Here is a 13,761-nt window from a genome sequence, read left to right as displayed (position 1 = left end):
TAAGAGATTTCTGTGCTTCTCAGTGAGACGTCTGTCTTTGCCAGTTGGTATAGTTTATTCCACTCCACCTGAAGGAAAATGCTCCAACTGTCTTGGTTTTTTAAGAGTGGCATTTCAAACTGAAATTTTCTGATCTTTTCATAGGTGTTCAATACAATTGATAGAATATACAATTATGACTCGGTCTTGAGCCCATATTATAATTGCATATTTCAGTAAAGAATCACTGAATACAATTCTGTGGCCTATTTTCAAGTTTTGACCTGCCAGTACTGACTAATTCATTATTTTAGAAGTAAGAGTAACATTATTCCACTATGTAATCTGTCATTAGTCATATGCAGTAAATTGTCAGAACAATTTTACTTTGACTGTAGAGGTTTAAAAATAAGATGACTTGAATAATAAAAGAGTGTTGTCATCAAATTGAAAAAATATTTTTAAAGGTTATGCTTTATGCAGATTTATAGTGCTTCTGCAATAAATTACAGGGCTTAGGCTACCTTAATATCAGCTGAAACATGATTGAAAGAAATTCTCTTGTAAACACTGTGCTCCAGAAAAGATCATTGTGCTTCTAATTTGAGTAAAGGGACATTGTGTTCTGCTTAAATTTATGCAGAGCAAAATAATGAAGATAGGTGCATGGAGTGCATATCTATCCCCAGCACTTCCTTATACTATCGACTACGTTTTTTTTTTGTTTTTTTTCTGGTAACATTTTCGACTTATGATCTGAACTAATCTGATATTCGACACTGGATTGTCATTCTATTAGGTGTCATGGTTTCATGATCGGAGCAAATAGTCTCTGAGAGATCTTCTCTCGTGGATAATTATCTATGTTGTTGTGCAAATCTTTCTTTATAGCTTTTTAATTATTCAGTGAAGGTACTTAATTTTACATTGTAACCCCAGTCTATCCTCTGTCTTTCCATGGTTGGAGAGCAATATAATGTCATTACCATTTTTCTGTTTTGTTAGTGGCACTTTTAGAGGCAGTGTTAAAAATTTTTGCCAACTAGATTTACAAGATTTACTTCCTAGACATTTTAAAGATTAACTAATTGTATATTAGCATTTGGCCATTTATATTTGTACTATATTTCTACTTGTCTTGTAGTTTGCCACATGGTTAAGTGTTCACCAGTGGAAGTACTTTAAAGCTTTAATCATAAAGTCCAACCTGCTTAATATCTGTTGTTGCTGACATAATGTTCAAGCTTGTTAGATGTGGAAAAAACATCCTTTTTTATGCTCTGTAAAAATATTATGTTTAATTACTTTGCTTAAAAGTTTCAGAATTCCTTCAGAATTTTCCAAAATGATTTATCTGATTAAGTATCGTATTGGGTTGAAGTATCTTATTATGTTTAAGTAGAAGTCTTTATTATTTGTTGATGTACTAAATCAGAGTTTCCCCCAGTGCATTATAAGCCTGGCGGGACACCAGTCTTTACTTGTTCCCCCATTAGTGCTTATTTAAGTCTTTTTAAAATATTTGCATTTTTTAAGACTTTGTAGTTGGTTTTCAGGTGTTAATCTTCAATCTTTCAATAACACATGATTATCAAGTTATATTTTCAAATTTTCCTTTCAACTTTAAAAATGTTTTAACTCAAAAACATGACGGGCCACAGGATTAATGACTGCTGAGCGCCCAATCACTGGGCTTAGCAAGTTTTCTTAGCAACCTTGGCTGAATCTTTTCAGATTTCAGTACCTTTATACCGCCAACAGAGAAGAGGCTTAATTTCCTTAAGAGTAGATACAATATCTGTTAAAAAAATTAAAAAAATAGTTTAGTACATGTATTCCTGATAAAGCTGTTCACAAAATGTATTGTTGGTAAAAACCTAACCTAAAAAATTGCAAAGCAATACAAAAATTGCTCATGAATAATTATTGAAAATGTTTCTTGATATTCATAAAATTGTCAATATGTAGATTTGTTTGTTGTCTGCCAGCAGTCTGCTCTACAACATTAAGGTTGCAAAGCTATTGAAATAGTTGCAAGTTTTTATCCATTATTATTCTTTTCTTCTTTCAACAGTGTATAAGATAGTGTTATATACGGTGGCCGACAGGTGCAAATGCGCAGCAAAAGAGAAAACATGCAAACAAAAAAGAAGACACCCCCGAATGAAATGCAGCAAATAAAAAGAGAGACGCAAACACCCCCGAATGAAATGCAGCAAATAAAAAGAGAGACGCAAACACCCCCGAATGAAATGCAGCAAATAAAAAGAGAGACGCAAACACCCCCGAATGAAATGCAGCAAACAAAAAGAGAGACGCAAACACCCCCGAATGAAATGCAGCAAACAAAAAGAGAGACGCAAACACCCCCGAATGAAATGCAGCAAATAAAAAGTGTTGAAAACGGAAGTGCTCCAGACCACTAGGGGGAGTCAAAGAAAATAGTATTCATTTCTATGAGACCAGATGCAAGATTCTTCTTCTTCTTCTTCTTCTTCTTGGTATTTATTGGCGGTTGGCAACAAACTTACAGTAGCATTACCGCCACTTACCAGTATGGAGTGTGGTTCGAGATGGTCTATAAACTTTCACTTTCTACCTTTTCCCTCCATTAACTCCTGATTAAACATACCCCCACACATACACACCTGCTTATATTATCCAACTTGCTTATAGCTTTATATACCCCTCTTTGATATTCTTTACACACTCACACCCAACTTGCTCTACTCATATCCTATGAAATAGCTTTGTTTTTTTAAGATACCGAATAATTATTTGAATATGTCTACTCCCGAAATCTCTCCTCAAAAATTCTATTAAATTAAACCTTTCTTTAATACCTACACACTCTCTCAGCATGCATCTTCTCTCTTCTTCATACTTACAACACTCTAAAATAACATGCTCTATTGTTTCAGACTTCTCACAATAATCACACTTTCCAGATGCAAGATTCAGAGAGATACCTTTACTTTCTTTCAAATTTCTTTCTCTGAATCTTGCATCTGGTCCCATAGAAATGAATACTATTTTCTTTGACTCCCCCTAGTGGTCTGGAGCACTTCCGTTTTCAACACTTTTTATTTGCTGCATTTCATTCGGGGGTGTTTGCGTCTCTCTTTTTATTTGCTGCATTTCATTCGGGGGTGTTTGCGTCTCTCTTTTTATTTGCTGCATTTCATTCGGGGGTGTTTGCGTCTCTCTTTTTATTTGCTGCATTTCATTCGGGGGTGTCTTCTTTTTTGTTTGCATGTTTTCTCTTTTGCTGCGCATTTGCACCTGTCGGCCACCGTAGTTATAGGCCTTCAGTTGGAAGTAAATTAGTCAAGGTCAACTACATGCTTTTTAAATACAAAGACTTCAACTTCTTTGGCTAATTTCTTCTTTATTTTTTCTTATGTGTTCATATATGTGCCTTACATCATTCCACTTTATTTAACATACATTTTGAGCTTATTTGTTTTGATATTTTTGTATGTTGATTACTTGGGATCTCTCATGAATATGAGCCAACTTTTGGTTCATGGAATTAGCAGCATCATTAGAAGCTAATTCTAAGCTAGACTATTACAATTTGTAAATTCCTCTGTGTACATTTCTTAAACAGCTTTAATATAGATTTGGCCCCAACATTTGAATTTGGAGTCCTCAACTTCTCACTCCTTTTAAGATATTGTATTATTAATGTCATTGGTCTGGTCTTCTTTTTTTTTCTCGTCGAGCCCGTGTTGCCTCATGGTCCCCCAGCGTGGCAATCAGAGTCCATCAACCATGTAATTGTGAGCGCTTGTTGGAGTCGGAACTTTACACATGATTACACATTGTATTCCACTCATCAGTTAGAATATTAAGTGTGATCCAAATTGTTGTGTGGCAGTCCGCTTGAAATAGCCCACCGTAGAATGTGTGATTAACCTGTGTGTGTTTAGATGCGAGGACTTAGCAGAGCTGGCATGTCTGATTTGAGACTGAATCCCTTGCTCTTTCTACCCCCTACCACACCCCTACCTGCATGTGCTTATTTCCTGTCTGACAGGGCGTCCCTGTGGAGCTCCTGTGTGGTTCTTCCTCTGTTAGCATTGACCTGGATGTCAGCCGTGCTGGCCATAACTGATCGGCGCTCCACACTCTTCCAGGTGATGTGTGCAACAACAACAAGCACATGCTAATGTTCTGCCAGTCACAAACGCTAACACACACACACACGCGCATATCAATGGGTGCATAATGGAAAAGCAGCTTTGAAATTTTGCTAGTGGGGGGAAAAAAGACCACCAAGCTGTCAGCTTGCTGGGTGATACAGACTGGAGACATTAATTTACTTTTTTTAAAAAAAATATAACCTGTTTTTGTTGTTTTTTTTAAACCAAGTCTCTGGCAGGTTTTAGAAAAGCATCAGTGGCATGAAATTAAAGTTTTTTCATGTCATGCAGCTGCAATAAAGCTAAATAAATCCTGAAAAGAACGTCAGGAACTTAAGGAGATGAAATTTGAAAACTCATATTTTGTTAAAAACTGGTCAAATATGACAAAATATATGTAAGGTGTAAGATTATAGGAATGTTTACATTAAAAACTTTGCATTGTCTCTCAAGGTCTACTAGGTAAAATGAAAAGATTGAAACATTCCTACATTAAGGAATGTTTCAAGGAATACACAAACTTGCATAAGTTTGTGTATACACATGAAATTGTATTTATGTTTTACTTTAATTAACCTCATCAATGTGCTTATACCACAGTAACAAAAGATGCATCTTTTGAGGCATGTTACCTGGGATGCCAGTCAGTCTGAAGGCTATTGTGTTTTATGATGCCTAATAGCCAAAAATATAAATGACTATAAATTTGTTAGCTATGTATAAAAACTAGAAGGCATTTTGTATTTTTCTCCTTCAGGTCCTCTTTGCCGTTTTTGACTCTGTCCAAGGCTTTGTCATCATCACTGTCCATTGTGCTATGCGCCGAGAGGTGAGTTTGACTTCTTGTGTTGGCTGATGAAGCCCTGTGTTGTGATCGTGTGATTTTGTTCCATATTAATACTGCTTCATGAGATATAATGGGCCATGTCATCCCGATTCTCCATCCTTTCTTTAGTCGGTCCTAGGCTGTGACACAACTTGAGCAAATCATTTGAGGGTGTGGGCTATGGATTAGGATGGGTTTATATCTTCTTCTCATAATGCAGCATGATAGTGAACTATTGTCTGACTGATCCAAGTATGCTTTAAAGAGCTTACAAGATGCTGTACAGAATAAGACGATAAGTCCCCAACTAACAGCCCCCAGTGTTTTTTCTTTAGCCAGAGGCTTTGCTCTGCCCCCAAGGATCCTGCATCCTCTACTCATTATGCACATACAAGTTTCCGTGCCCTTGAGACAGACGTAGATATGCACACACACACACCAGTTGCAATTATGGCTATACAATGTACTTTTTAATACATTTTGGTATGTAATCTGTTGCTGACGCTAGCACACGCAACAGTAGCAGCTGAGTAAGGTAAACACACAGGTTCGTCATTCACAGCAAGAGCTCGTGAGTGAACCTGATGCACTGCATGACAATAAGTGAATTTTCAAATGCTCCAAGTGCTTAACTGCATTTAGTCAATATCACAAAAGTGGCAGGAATCGGTGTACTGTAATTCCAGTTATTATTTATTGTAATAATGTATGAAAATCCTTCCTGCAAGAGACCAAGTGCAAATCCTTCTATAAGTGGTGGAGGAGTGGAAAGGGGAGAAAAAGAATGATAGAGGCTAATTAGGAAGTATTACATGGAAAAACATTGTACAAGACACTGTAAAATGTGATAAACATTTAATGTCTATATAAAGTATGCATCTCTATTTGGTTGCTTTTCAGTTCTCACTTTATTTTGTTTAAAAATGCAAAGATCAATACCACGAAGAGATGTGAAGGGAAGTTGCAGTAAATTAACTTGCAAAAGTATTCCTTCCCCAAGCAGTCCATGTTAATCGTCTGCATTTTGGTTTGCAAAAATGTGAATCGCCCTGTTTTTGTAATTTAACCATCTCTGAAGAAGAAGGTGTATTAAAAAAGCTGGAGCTGATGGCAAGGTTCACACAGTAAGGTATGGGGCCGTTATAAAGATCACGTAACACTCCAGGTGAATTGGGTGAAGACAAAAATGTAGAGTATGGCAAACCTTCAATCCTACAGAGACATGTCTCTTCACCTTAACTGACGGGAAGGGAAAGAGAGCATTATTGTGAGAATCGGCCAAAAAGCCCACGGTAGCCGTGGAGGAGCATGAGAGATCCACAGCTAAGGTAGGTAGAACAGCAGGGACAGCTAATCTAAAGCTGGAATGTGCTGCAGTTCATTACCAACACATACACACACATTATCCCACGGTGCACCAACAGAGAGCAGGCAACAGATGCCACAGAGGATGAGCGTGATCATAAATAGAAGCGACAGACAAAAGGAAACAATGGAGCAAAAATGTTTGACCATGCAGTATTAATCAGATGTGGATGCAATCCATTCCATTTGTAGTGGCACCAATATGCACAAACACGCGGCACTGTGGAGCGGCTCTATGAGAACGAACCTCCTGGATCACTTCTTCCCTAAAGGCTGTCTTGTTTCCACTCCCGAAAACCTGGGATTTGACATTGTCAGCTTCAGGAAATGATGCTACGCCCCGGAAAGTAAGGAGGCCATCTATAAAACACGACCCGGCGCCACGGAAGGAATCTTGGGGGAGTTACTTTTGGGATTCATCTGATTGGAGCTTCTACTGGTGTAACCTAGTGTGTGTAAACATAAAGAAAGACAATATGACACCAGGAAGGCCCAGGGGTCGGGACATCCTTACTGTTCTGTTGGTTTTAATTAGAGCCACAGATCTCACCAGGCACATACAGACCACTTTGAAGTGCTGCTCTGTGCTGTCTGTAGCACTCCACTATCTGTTTGACAATAAATAGACTCAGCTTCTAGTGGCAGGATATTACTTTTTTATATATTTTTTTAAATTTTGCCGTGTTGGCATAGTTTACCATTCGTCTTAGACCTGTTGTTAGATTTATAAAGCACAGAGGAAAAGCGTTTTGTGCCACTTCAAACTTTTTCACATTTTGCCACATTACAAACACAGACTGCAATGTTTTAGAATACGTTTGTCATAGATGGTGTATAATTCTGAATTGCAAGGAATATTATCCATAGGCTTTAAATTATTTTACAGCAAAAAATATAAGAAGTTTGCTATGGATTGGCTGAATACTAATTCAAGACGCATTTTATGTTTGTTAGATGAAATGTAATTTCTACTCCACTTCACACTGATGCCTTACTTTGTGTTGGTCTATCCCATAAGCACAAAGTACATTGAAACCTGTGGTTGTAGTGTGACCACTTTCAAAGGGGCTTGAGTATTTTTACTCAAAACGTCATGGGACAAATGTCTTCACAACAGTGTCCTTGAGTTCCGTCTTTTAGCAAACAAATCAAAGTGCCTGCACTAACTTCTTCCCTTTGCATCATCTCCTCCTCCTCCTCCCTTACCATTTCTATCCCCTCCCTCTTTTCCTGTCTGCTTCCTCTTTCTCTCCGGCATCTCCTACTCGCTCCTCCCTGCTGTCCCTTCCCTCCCCAAACCCCCCAACACCTTAGGTGCAAGACGCTGTGCGTTGTCGAATGGGGGGATGTAAAGATGACAGCGAAAACTCCCCTGACTCCTGCAAGAACGGACAGGTGCAGATCATGGTGAATAGCATTCCATTTCATCCCACACTGCTGTTCATGCACCTCGGAGTATCAGGCTGCACTTCCTGCAAGCTTCAAATGCAATTTTAAAAAGCATGACTGCTAATAAAGAGATCATATTCATCCCTCGCTCCTGTTCCTCCATAACCATGTTTACCTCTATAGGGATAATTCAATATCTATCCTCTTTGTGTTTTTATTAATCTTCCAAATATTTCGCTTTTAAACATAAAGCTTTCCGAAAAGAAGACAAATCCATGCCTCTTTTTTTTGACCCTTCTAAAATAAAAACTCACCATCATATTCTGCACATCGATGCTTTTATTGCCATCCTTTTTTTTTTTCCTTTTTTCTTTTGTTGGTGCAAAACTAAAAACCAATTACTTACACTCCAGTAATTATGTACTTTCAGACCACACACCTTAGCACTTTTTTGGCTTTTAACCTTTGCTTTCTTTGTCTTTACCGAAAGAGAACAGAGTTCCCATAAGGTTGTTGTATGTGTTCCAAATGTGCTTAATAATGTGATAAATCACCAAGAGTTGAGTGCCTTGCCAATGTCAGGACGGTCACACGGCAACTCAGCTTTTCCCTCAGTTTTCCTTCCCTTTATCCTCAGAGCCGTTTTGTCTTCAGCTGGTGTTTTCAAAGACAGTATTTTTTGTAGATAAAATGTATTTAAATAAATATACTCATACACAGCTTAATGCTGAATCATAGAAAGGGCAATAATTGTGTTTACTTATTTGACAATGGCACGTATAGCTAGGATTTTGTACAGCCTTTTTAAATTGCCCGCACACACAACTGTTTTGTGAGATACACATTACCCTTGGCGACATTTATTGTGATGGATAATTTATTGAGGCCAGCGTAAGTTATGTGAGCATCGAAATTACAGGGAGCGCTCACGCAGGTGCCCTTGCTACGGTGGAGCAAGTCTTATTCGTACGTAAAAACCTCTGACATTTGGAGTCGCTGTAAAGATGTTAACCTGTAGCTAAAAATTCTTGTAAAAGTAAAACGAAAGGCATCATTTGAATGGGTGAACTTTGACTGATGCTCAAAAAGCGGGCCAAAAGTATTTTTACGTTTTTCAGCTTAATGTTTTATGTGAAATTTTATTTCTTTTCCCCCTCCTTTTCGTCATCAGAAGGGCTCTTGTGGACAGCAGCACGTCTCTCGTCAGAGCACACCCCTGTGTTTGTCTGGCTGTCACCCGCAGCTGCCGACACCGACGTGCCACCACACAAGCCAGCAAGCCTGTTACCATGATCTGCCTAACAGCAGCCGCAACTGTGTGCTGAACCACGGCCACACACATGAGCACACCCCATTGCTCAACAATACCCACAACCACACCCCCAATCACATCAACAGTCGATCAGTATGTCATCTGTAGAAAAGAATTAGAAAACAAAGTTCCTAGTAATTAAGATGTCTTAGCTGTCTAGAGGAAAAGGTGCAATGTGTAAAATTATATTTCACCATAAATATATGCTGACATTAAAGGGATAGTTTAACCTTTGTTTAGCATAATTATGTTTGATAAACTTTCTTGAAGGTTTGAGGGTAGTACTAATTTAAGTCCACACTGAAGGAAATGTCTCGGTATGCCGAACAGTGTTGTAATGGGATGATGCTGAAACAATTAGCATGGTAATTGGAATGTAGGGTTGTGACACATCATAGTAATTTGAGTGGATGTTTAAAAAAAGCTAAACGTTCTTCACTAATTTGCCTGCAATGATAGCAGAAAAGAGCTAGTTAAAATTGTTTCAAAAAAATGTTCTGACATGTTACGCTAAGCTATAAAACAACAAGAAATAAACAAAAGCTCATAGAAAAAGGCATTTAATCTTTTTTTTTTTTTTTTTACTTTTAGCTACATCCTAACATGCTTTTGTCAAAGATTTTTAATCTTTGAAATATCAGTTCTCATTCAACCTCTTAGTAATGATAATGAGATAGAAACATCTGTCTTTGCCAATTTCTACAATTATGTACCACAAAGTGCAATTTCATCTTTACCCACTTATGTTTGTGTAGTAGTTGAAAGTGAACTACTTGATACCCATGTTTTTAAATCACTGCTTAAGGTCAGCATAGCGTGTAAGTCTTTAAATATCACCTTGATTCATGGAGAAGATAATTCCAAAAAACGCTGACATTTCACTTTAATACATACATCTCTGAAAATATGCACAATTAAAATGTGCTGCAAACTATATTTTGCTTATTTCTGTTTGATCAAGTTGTGAAATTAACACGATGAGGAAATCAGTTTAACTTAAAGCTGCTTTTTGTGAGTACACACTATTAATTGTAGTGATATCACCCCATTTCCTGACTAAAGACTTTGAGAAAACTGTAGAAAACTGTCACCTCTTGACTAACCTTGTTGACCTTGAGTCATCAAGGTTAGTATGCAACATGCCCCTACCATTTAATTGCCCAAAGTGCTTTTACATTTGGGGTAATTTCTAATGAGAATTTAGAAATACTCAACAATAAATAAATAAAATGCTAACTGATATGTAGAGCAAGCTAGGTAAAAACACCTTGTTTTCTACACCAATAAAGCCCCTTATTGAGCAGGCGTGGCTGTTTATGCATTAGTAGAACTTTTCATTAAAGGTAGTGAAAATTAGAATTGCATAACAATTGAGTCACTGCATTCAAGATGCAAAATACTCCATCAAGCTTTTCAGTGTTCTGCTACAATTGGGCAATTTACCGTAGCATCCAGATATGTTTTGAAGTCAGCAAAATATAACGTCTTCTTTTTTCTTTGTTCAACTATTCCTTTGGCCAAATCAGTCTGTAGTTTCATCAATTTCACCTTTATTACATTTTGCACCTTTTAAGTGTGAGTAGGAATGGCGTGAGTGTGTGTGATTTGTTAAAAAGCTAAGCTAATAGTTAGAATTTCGTATCGATCAAGAATGTTACGCTTACAATAATTTCCTTAAACTACAACTACTGTCCTTTTTTTTTATTAGGTTGAGCCAACATTCAGGCCTTATGGTCAAAATAAATATATTTTTCTATTAATTTGAGTAAAAAATGAATTGCTGTATTTTCCGGACTATAGAGCGCACTGGACTATAAGCCGCACCTACAAAGTTTTTTTTTTTTTTTTTTTTTTTTTTTTTTAAACTGGAAACGTACACACATAAATCGCACTGGACTATAAGCCGCTGATATCTCCGCCGCTCTCGGTTTTCCACAAGGACGCAGCCCTTGATCGAGGGCTATCAATCAATTCTGCCAGATCGATAGCCCTCAACTTAAAAGCTGCATCATATGAACTTCTTTGTGTGATTTCCATGATGAATTTGAAACCACACAAAGAAGGTGGTTCTTTGTGAGGGAGTATGAATTTGAAGAAATTTCTCCGTCGTGCCTGCTGCTAGCATGTGCTTGTTCTAAATGAAAATCAGCGCTTTCTTCTTTGACTTCCAATTTTGACTTCCAACGATTCACTTCCTGCTAAAGCGCCTCCTGCTGGTTGAAGAAAAAGCCACACAAAAGCCGCACCGGGCTATAAGCCGCATGGTTCGAAGCGTGGGAGAAAAGTAGCGGCTTATAGTCCGAAAAATACGGTAGATATCATTTCTGTATTCATGGTTCAGTCATTTGCAAATGGAGCTGTGGGTTGCTTGCAGACTAAGTGCTTTTTTTTCTGCAACTGGGGTGAGATGGGACACATTTACTCCTCCTCTCTCTGCTTCCATCTACACCTTTTGCATTCTCTCTGCCTCTGTGGCATGCCCAAACTGTCTAAAACCTGTAGTTTACTATCCAAATAAAGGCTTTTGTAAGTGAAACCCATAGAGTATAGGAGTGTTTGTGCAGAGAGAAAGGGCCACTACAGCTGAATTGTAATGAGCTTCACTTTCTAAACTTTACTCTGAGGAGCACCACAGCTGTGAATTAGACTAGTTAAACTCTGCCTGGGAAGGAATGTCATTCCTCATTACGTCCACAACCCTTTCTCTGCATAAACTCGAAACATCAAGTCTGGATTGAACTTATTGCTGTCCTATTTTTTCTTTTTTTTTTTTTATTGGTTGGAAGCATCTAAAAAAAGACAGGAAGAATTTGTATTTTTCCAAACATTTTTTTTTTTTCTGTCAAGCTGGGAGACTACGTTTTGCCTCAGCAGGCACAGCAGATAATAAGTTAGTTTCTGTGTCAGTTTCTTTTTCCATTCGACGCTGGTGTGGTGACTGATGAGTCGTACAGTAACATTACGTATCAAGGAAAACTTCTTCTGGTTTTTTCCTTCTGGTGTTTGTTCCTGGATCCACTGCTGTGGCAGAATATTTAGCATCACAGCAGTGTTGCAGCATTGTGTGCTGCAAGCAGATTTTCTGTTCTTTTAATGCGTTTTGTTTTGTTTTTTTTGGTATAAAAAGGCTGTAAGCAAGCCCCATCATGAAGAAAATAAGAACTGAAATATTTTAATGAATGACCTGAGGCGACATCTTTTTGTTCTCGATAACTAATCTGAGTCGCAAAGCCTCTCCACGGCAACGGATCATATCTTAGCATGAAAGCATTGAGATCCATGCTGATGCTCATGTTTCACTCACTCCTGCATTTCCTCTCGTGTTCCTTTCCTTTTCTTAGACGGATTTCGAGAAGGACGTGGACTTGGCTTGTCAGACAGGTGAGTCCTCCCCTCCATCTGCTCTTTCAGCTGCTCTTTTTATCTCTGTCTACCTGAAGCGGGTTTAGCATTGCAGGCGGTTGCGTCCTAAGCTTGCTGATGAAACAGCAGCAGTTGATACGCTACGTCTCCACATGGTTGTGTTCAAATTACTATGCCTTATCAATCACACTGACTCTGCCCAATAAGTGCTCAGCGAGCATATGTTTGGATGGGACTGTGTTTAATTGTGCATGATAATAACACTCCTCGGTGTGCTCAGACCTGTTTCACTCGTTAGCTGACAATGGTCTTGTGTGGCTGTTTGGGTGTGTTACAGATGCACCCCAGTCTAGTGTGTGTTGTGCTTTGATGTATTAACATAGTCACTTTCCACCCTCTACCCTTGCAGAGCGAGGACACCCATGTAAGTTTCGCACCTGACTAACGTCTAACATTGCCTGGTCTGTTCTAGACTTCAAACATTCCTATAGAAGAATCCAGGTTGAACCCTTGTGTTATTTTTTTTTTAAATGGTACACCGCTTTAAGGCGTTTCATTTTCATAGTTAGTAGAAAAAAGATAAACTCAACATATTACTTCTTAGCCAAACTCTTAAACATTGAGGTTTTTTTTTTCTTCTAATGATCTATTACATAATGGCAGTTAAGTTCAATTATTTTCAGAACATAATTCTAGCAGATGGTAGACTATAAAATTCAGAGTACTTTGAGAAATGTTAAAGTTGGATCTTCTACTCAGTAGACACAACATGCATAAGACCTGCTGACAGCAGGACTCTTTAATATGGATGTCTTTATTGAATGACAAACATATTAGTGGGGTTTTTTTTATGAGTGAGACTTAGGAAGTTATTTAAAAGGAAACTATTTTCTTCACCTTGCCGGGATGTATTTGCTGCTCTGTTAGGCGGTGAGAGTAAAACATTCAGCAGATAACAAGAATGCTTCTTGTAGTAAAAGTTTCAGTTCCAACATCATTTAGATCTTAGTTCTCAGTGCTGTTTTTATAGGTGTTGTTTTAAATCCAAGTTTAACAAGTTCAAAATCATAAGGCTATGTTTTACAGGAATTAGTGGTGTGATTTCCCTTTTCTCTTACCATAACTAAATGTTACCACTTACTGAAGAGAGGCTAGAAGAACTGCTTAATGTTTTTTTTTATGTTGTCTTGTGTTATAGCTCTCCAAAACAATTTATAATCTATTAAAAGCTCAATCGGAAAGCTCAAAAGGAAAACCTGACCAAAGGTTGCAGTATATCTTTCTTTCAGAACAGTGACTATATGATCTTAGTGAAATACTAAAAGTCCTAAATCCCAGTACTTTATCAACATAGACTGTCATTTGGTTTTACTATATGTATT

General features: G+C 37.8%; 1 protein-coding gene across 12 annotated transcripts in view; it reads left to right on the top strand.

Moving 5' to 3' along the window:
- Nucleotides 1-13,761, top strand: part of adgrb2 (adhesion G protein-coupled receptor B2) — a 262,213-nt gene that overhangs the window by 218,581 nt on the left and 29,871 nt on the right. For 7 of the 12 annotated variants that reach the window (XM_023345456.1, XM_023345457.1, XM_023345453.1 and 4 more), the window contains 6 exons: nt 4,019-4,118; nt 4,882-4,953; nt 7,630-7,722; nt 8,876-9,109; nt 12,358-12,397; nt 12,789-12,803. In XM_023345456.1, coding sequence (XP_023201224.1) covers nt 4,019-4,118; nt 4,882-4,953; nt 7,630-7,722; nt 8,876-9,109; nt 12,358-12,397; nt 12,789-12,803 — 554 coding nt within the window. The remainder of the gene's footprint in view (nt 1-4,018; nt 4,119-4,881; nt 4,954-7,629; nt 7,723-8,875; nt 9,110-12,357; nt 12,398-12,788; nt 12,804-13,761) is intronic. The other 5 variants (XM_023345455.1, XM_023345463.1, XM_023345462.1 and 2 more) reach the window with 5 other exon arrangements.

The sequence above is a fragment of the Xiphophorus maculatus genome, chromosome 13 (genome assembly GCF_002775205.1).
Source record: "Xiphophorus maculatus strain JP 163 A chromosome 13, X_maculatus-5.0-male, whole genome shotgun sequence".
In the NCBI taxonomy this organism is placed as follows: domain Eukaryota; kingdom Metazoa; phylum Chordata; class Actinopteri; order Cyprinodontiformes; family Poeciliidae; genus Xiphophorus; species Xiphophorus maculatus.
The sequence above is the reverse complement of the archived record's forward strand: the minus strand, read 5'-3'. Positions and strand labels throughout refer to the sequence as shown.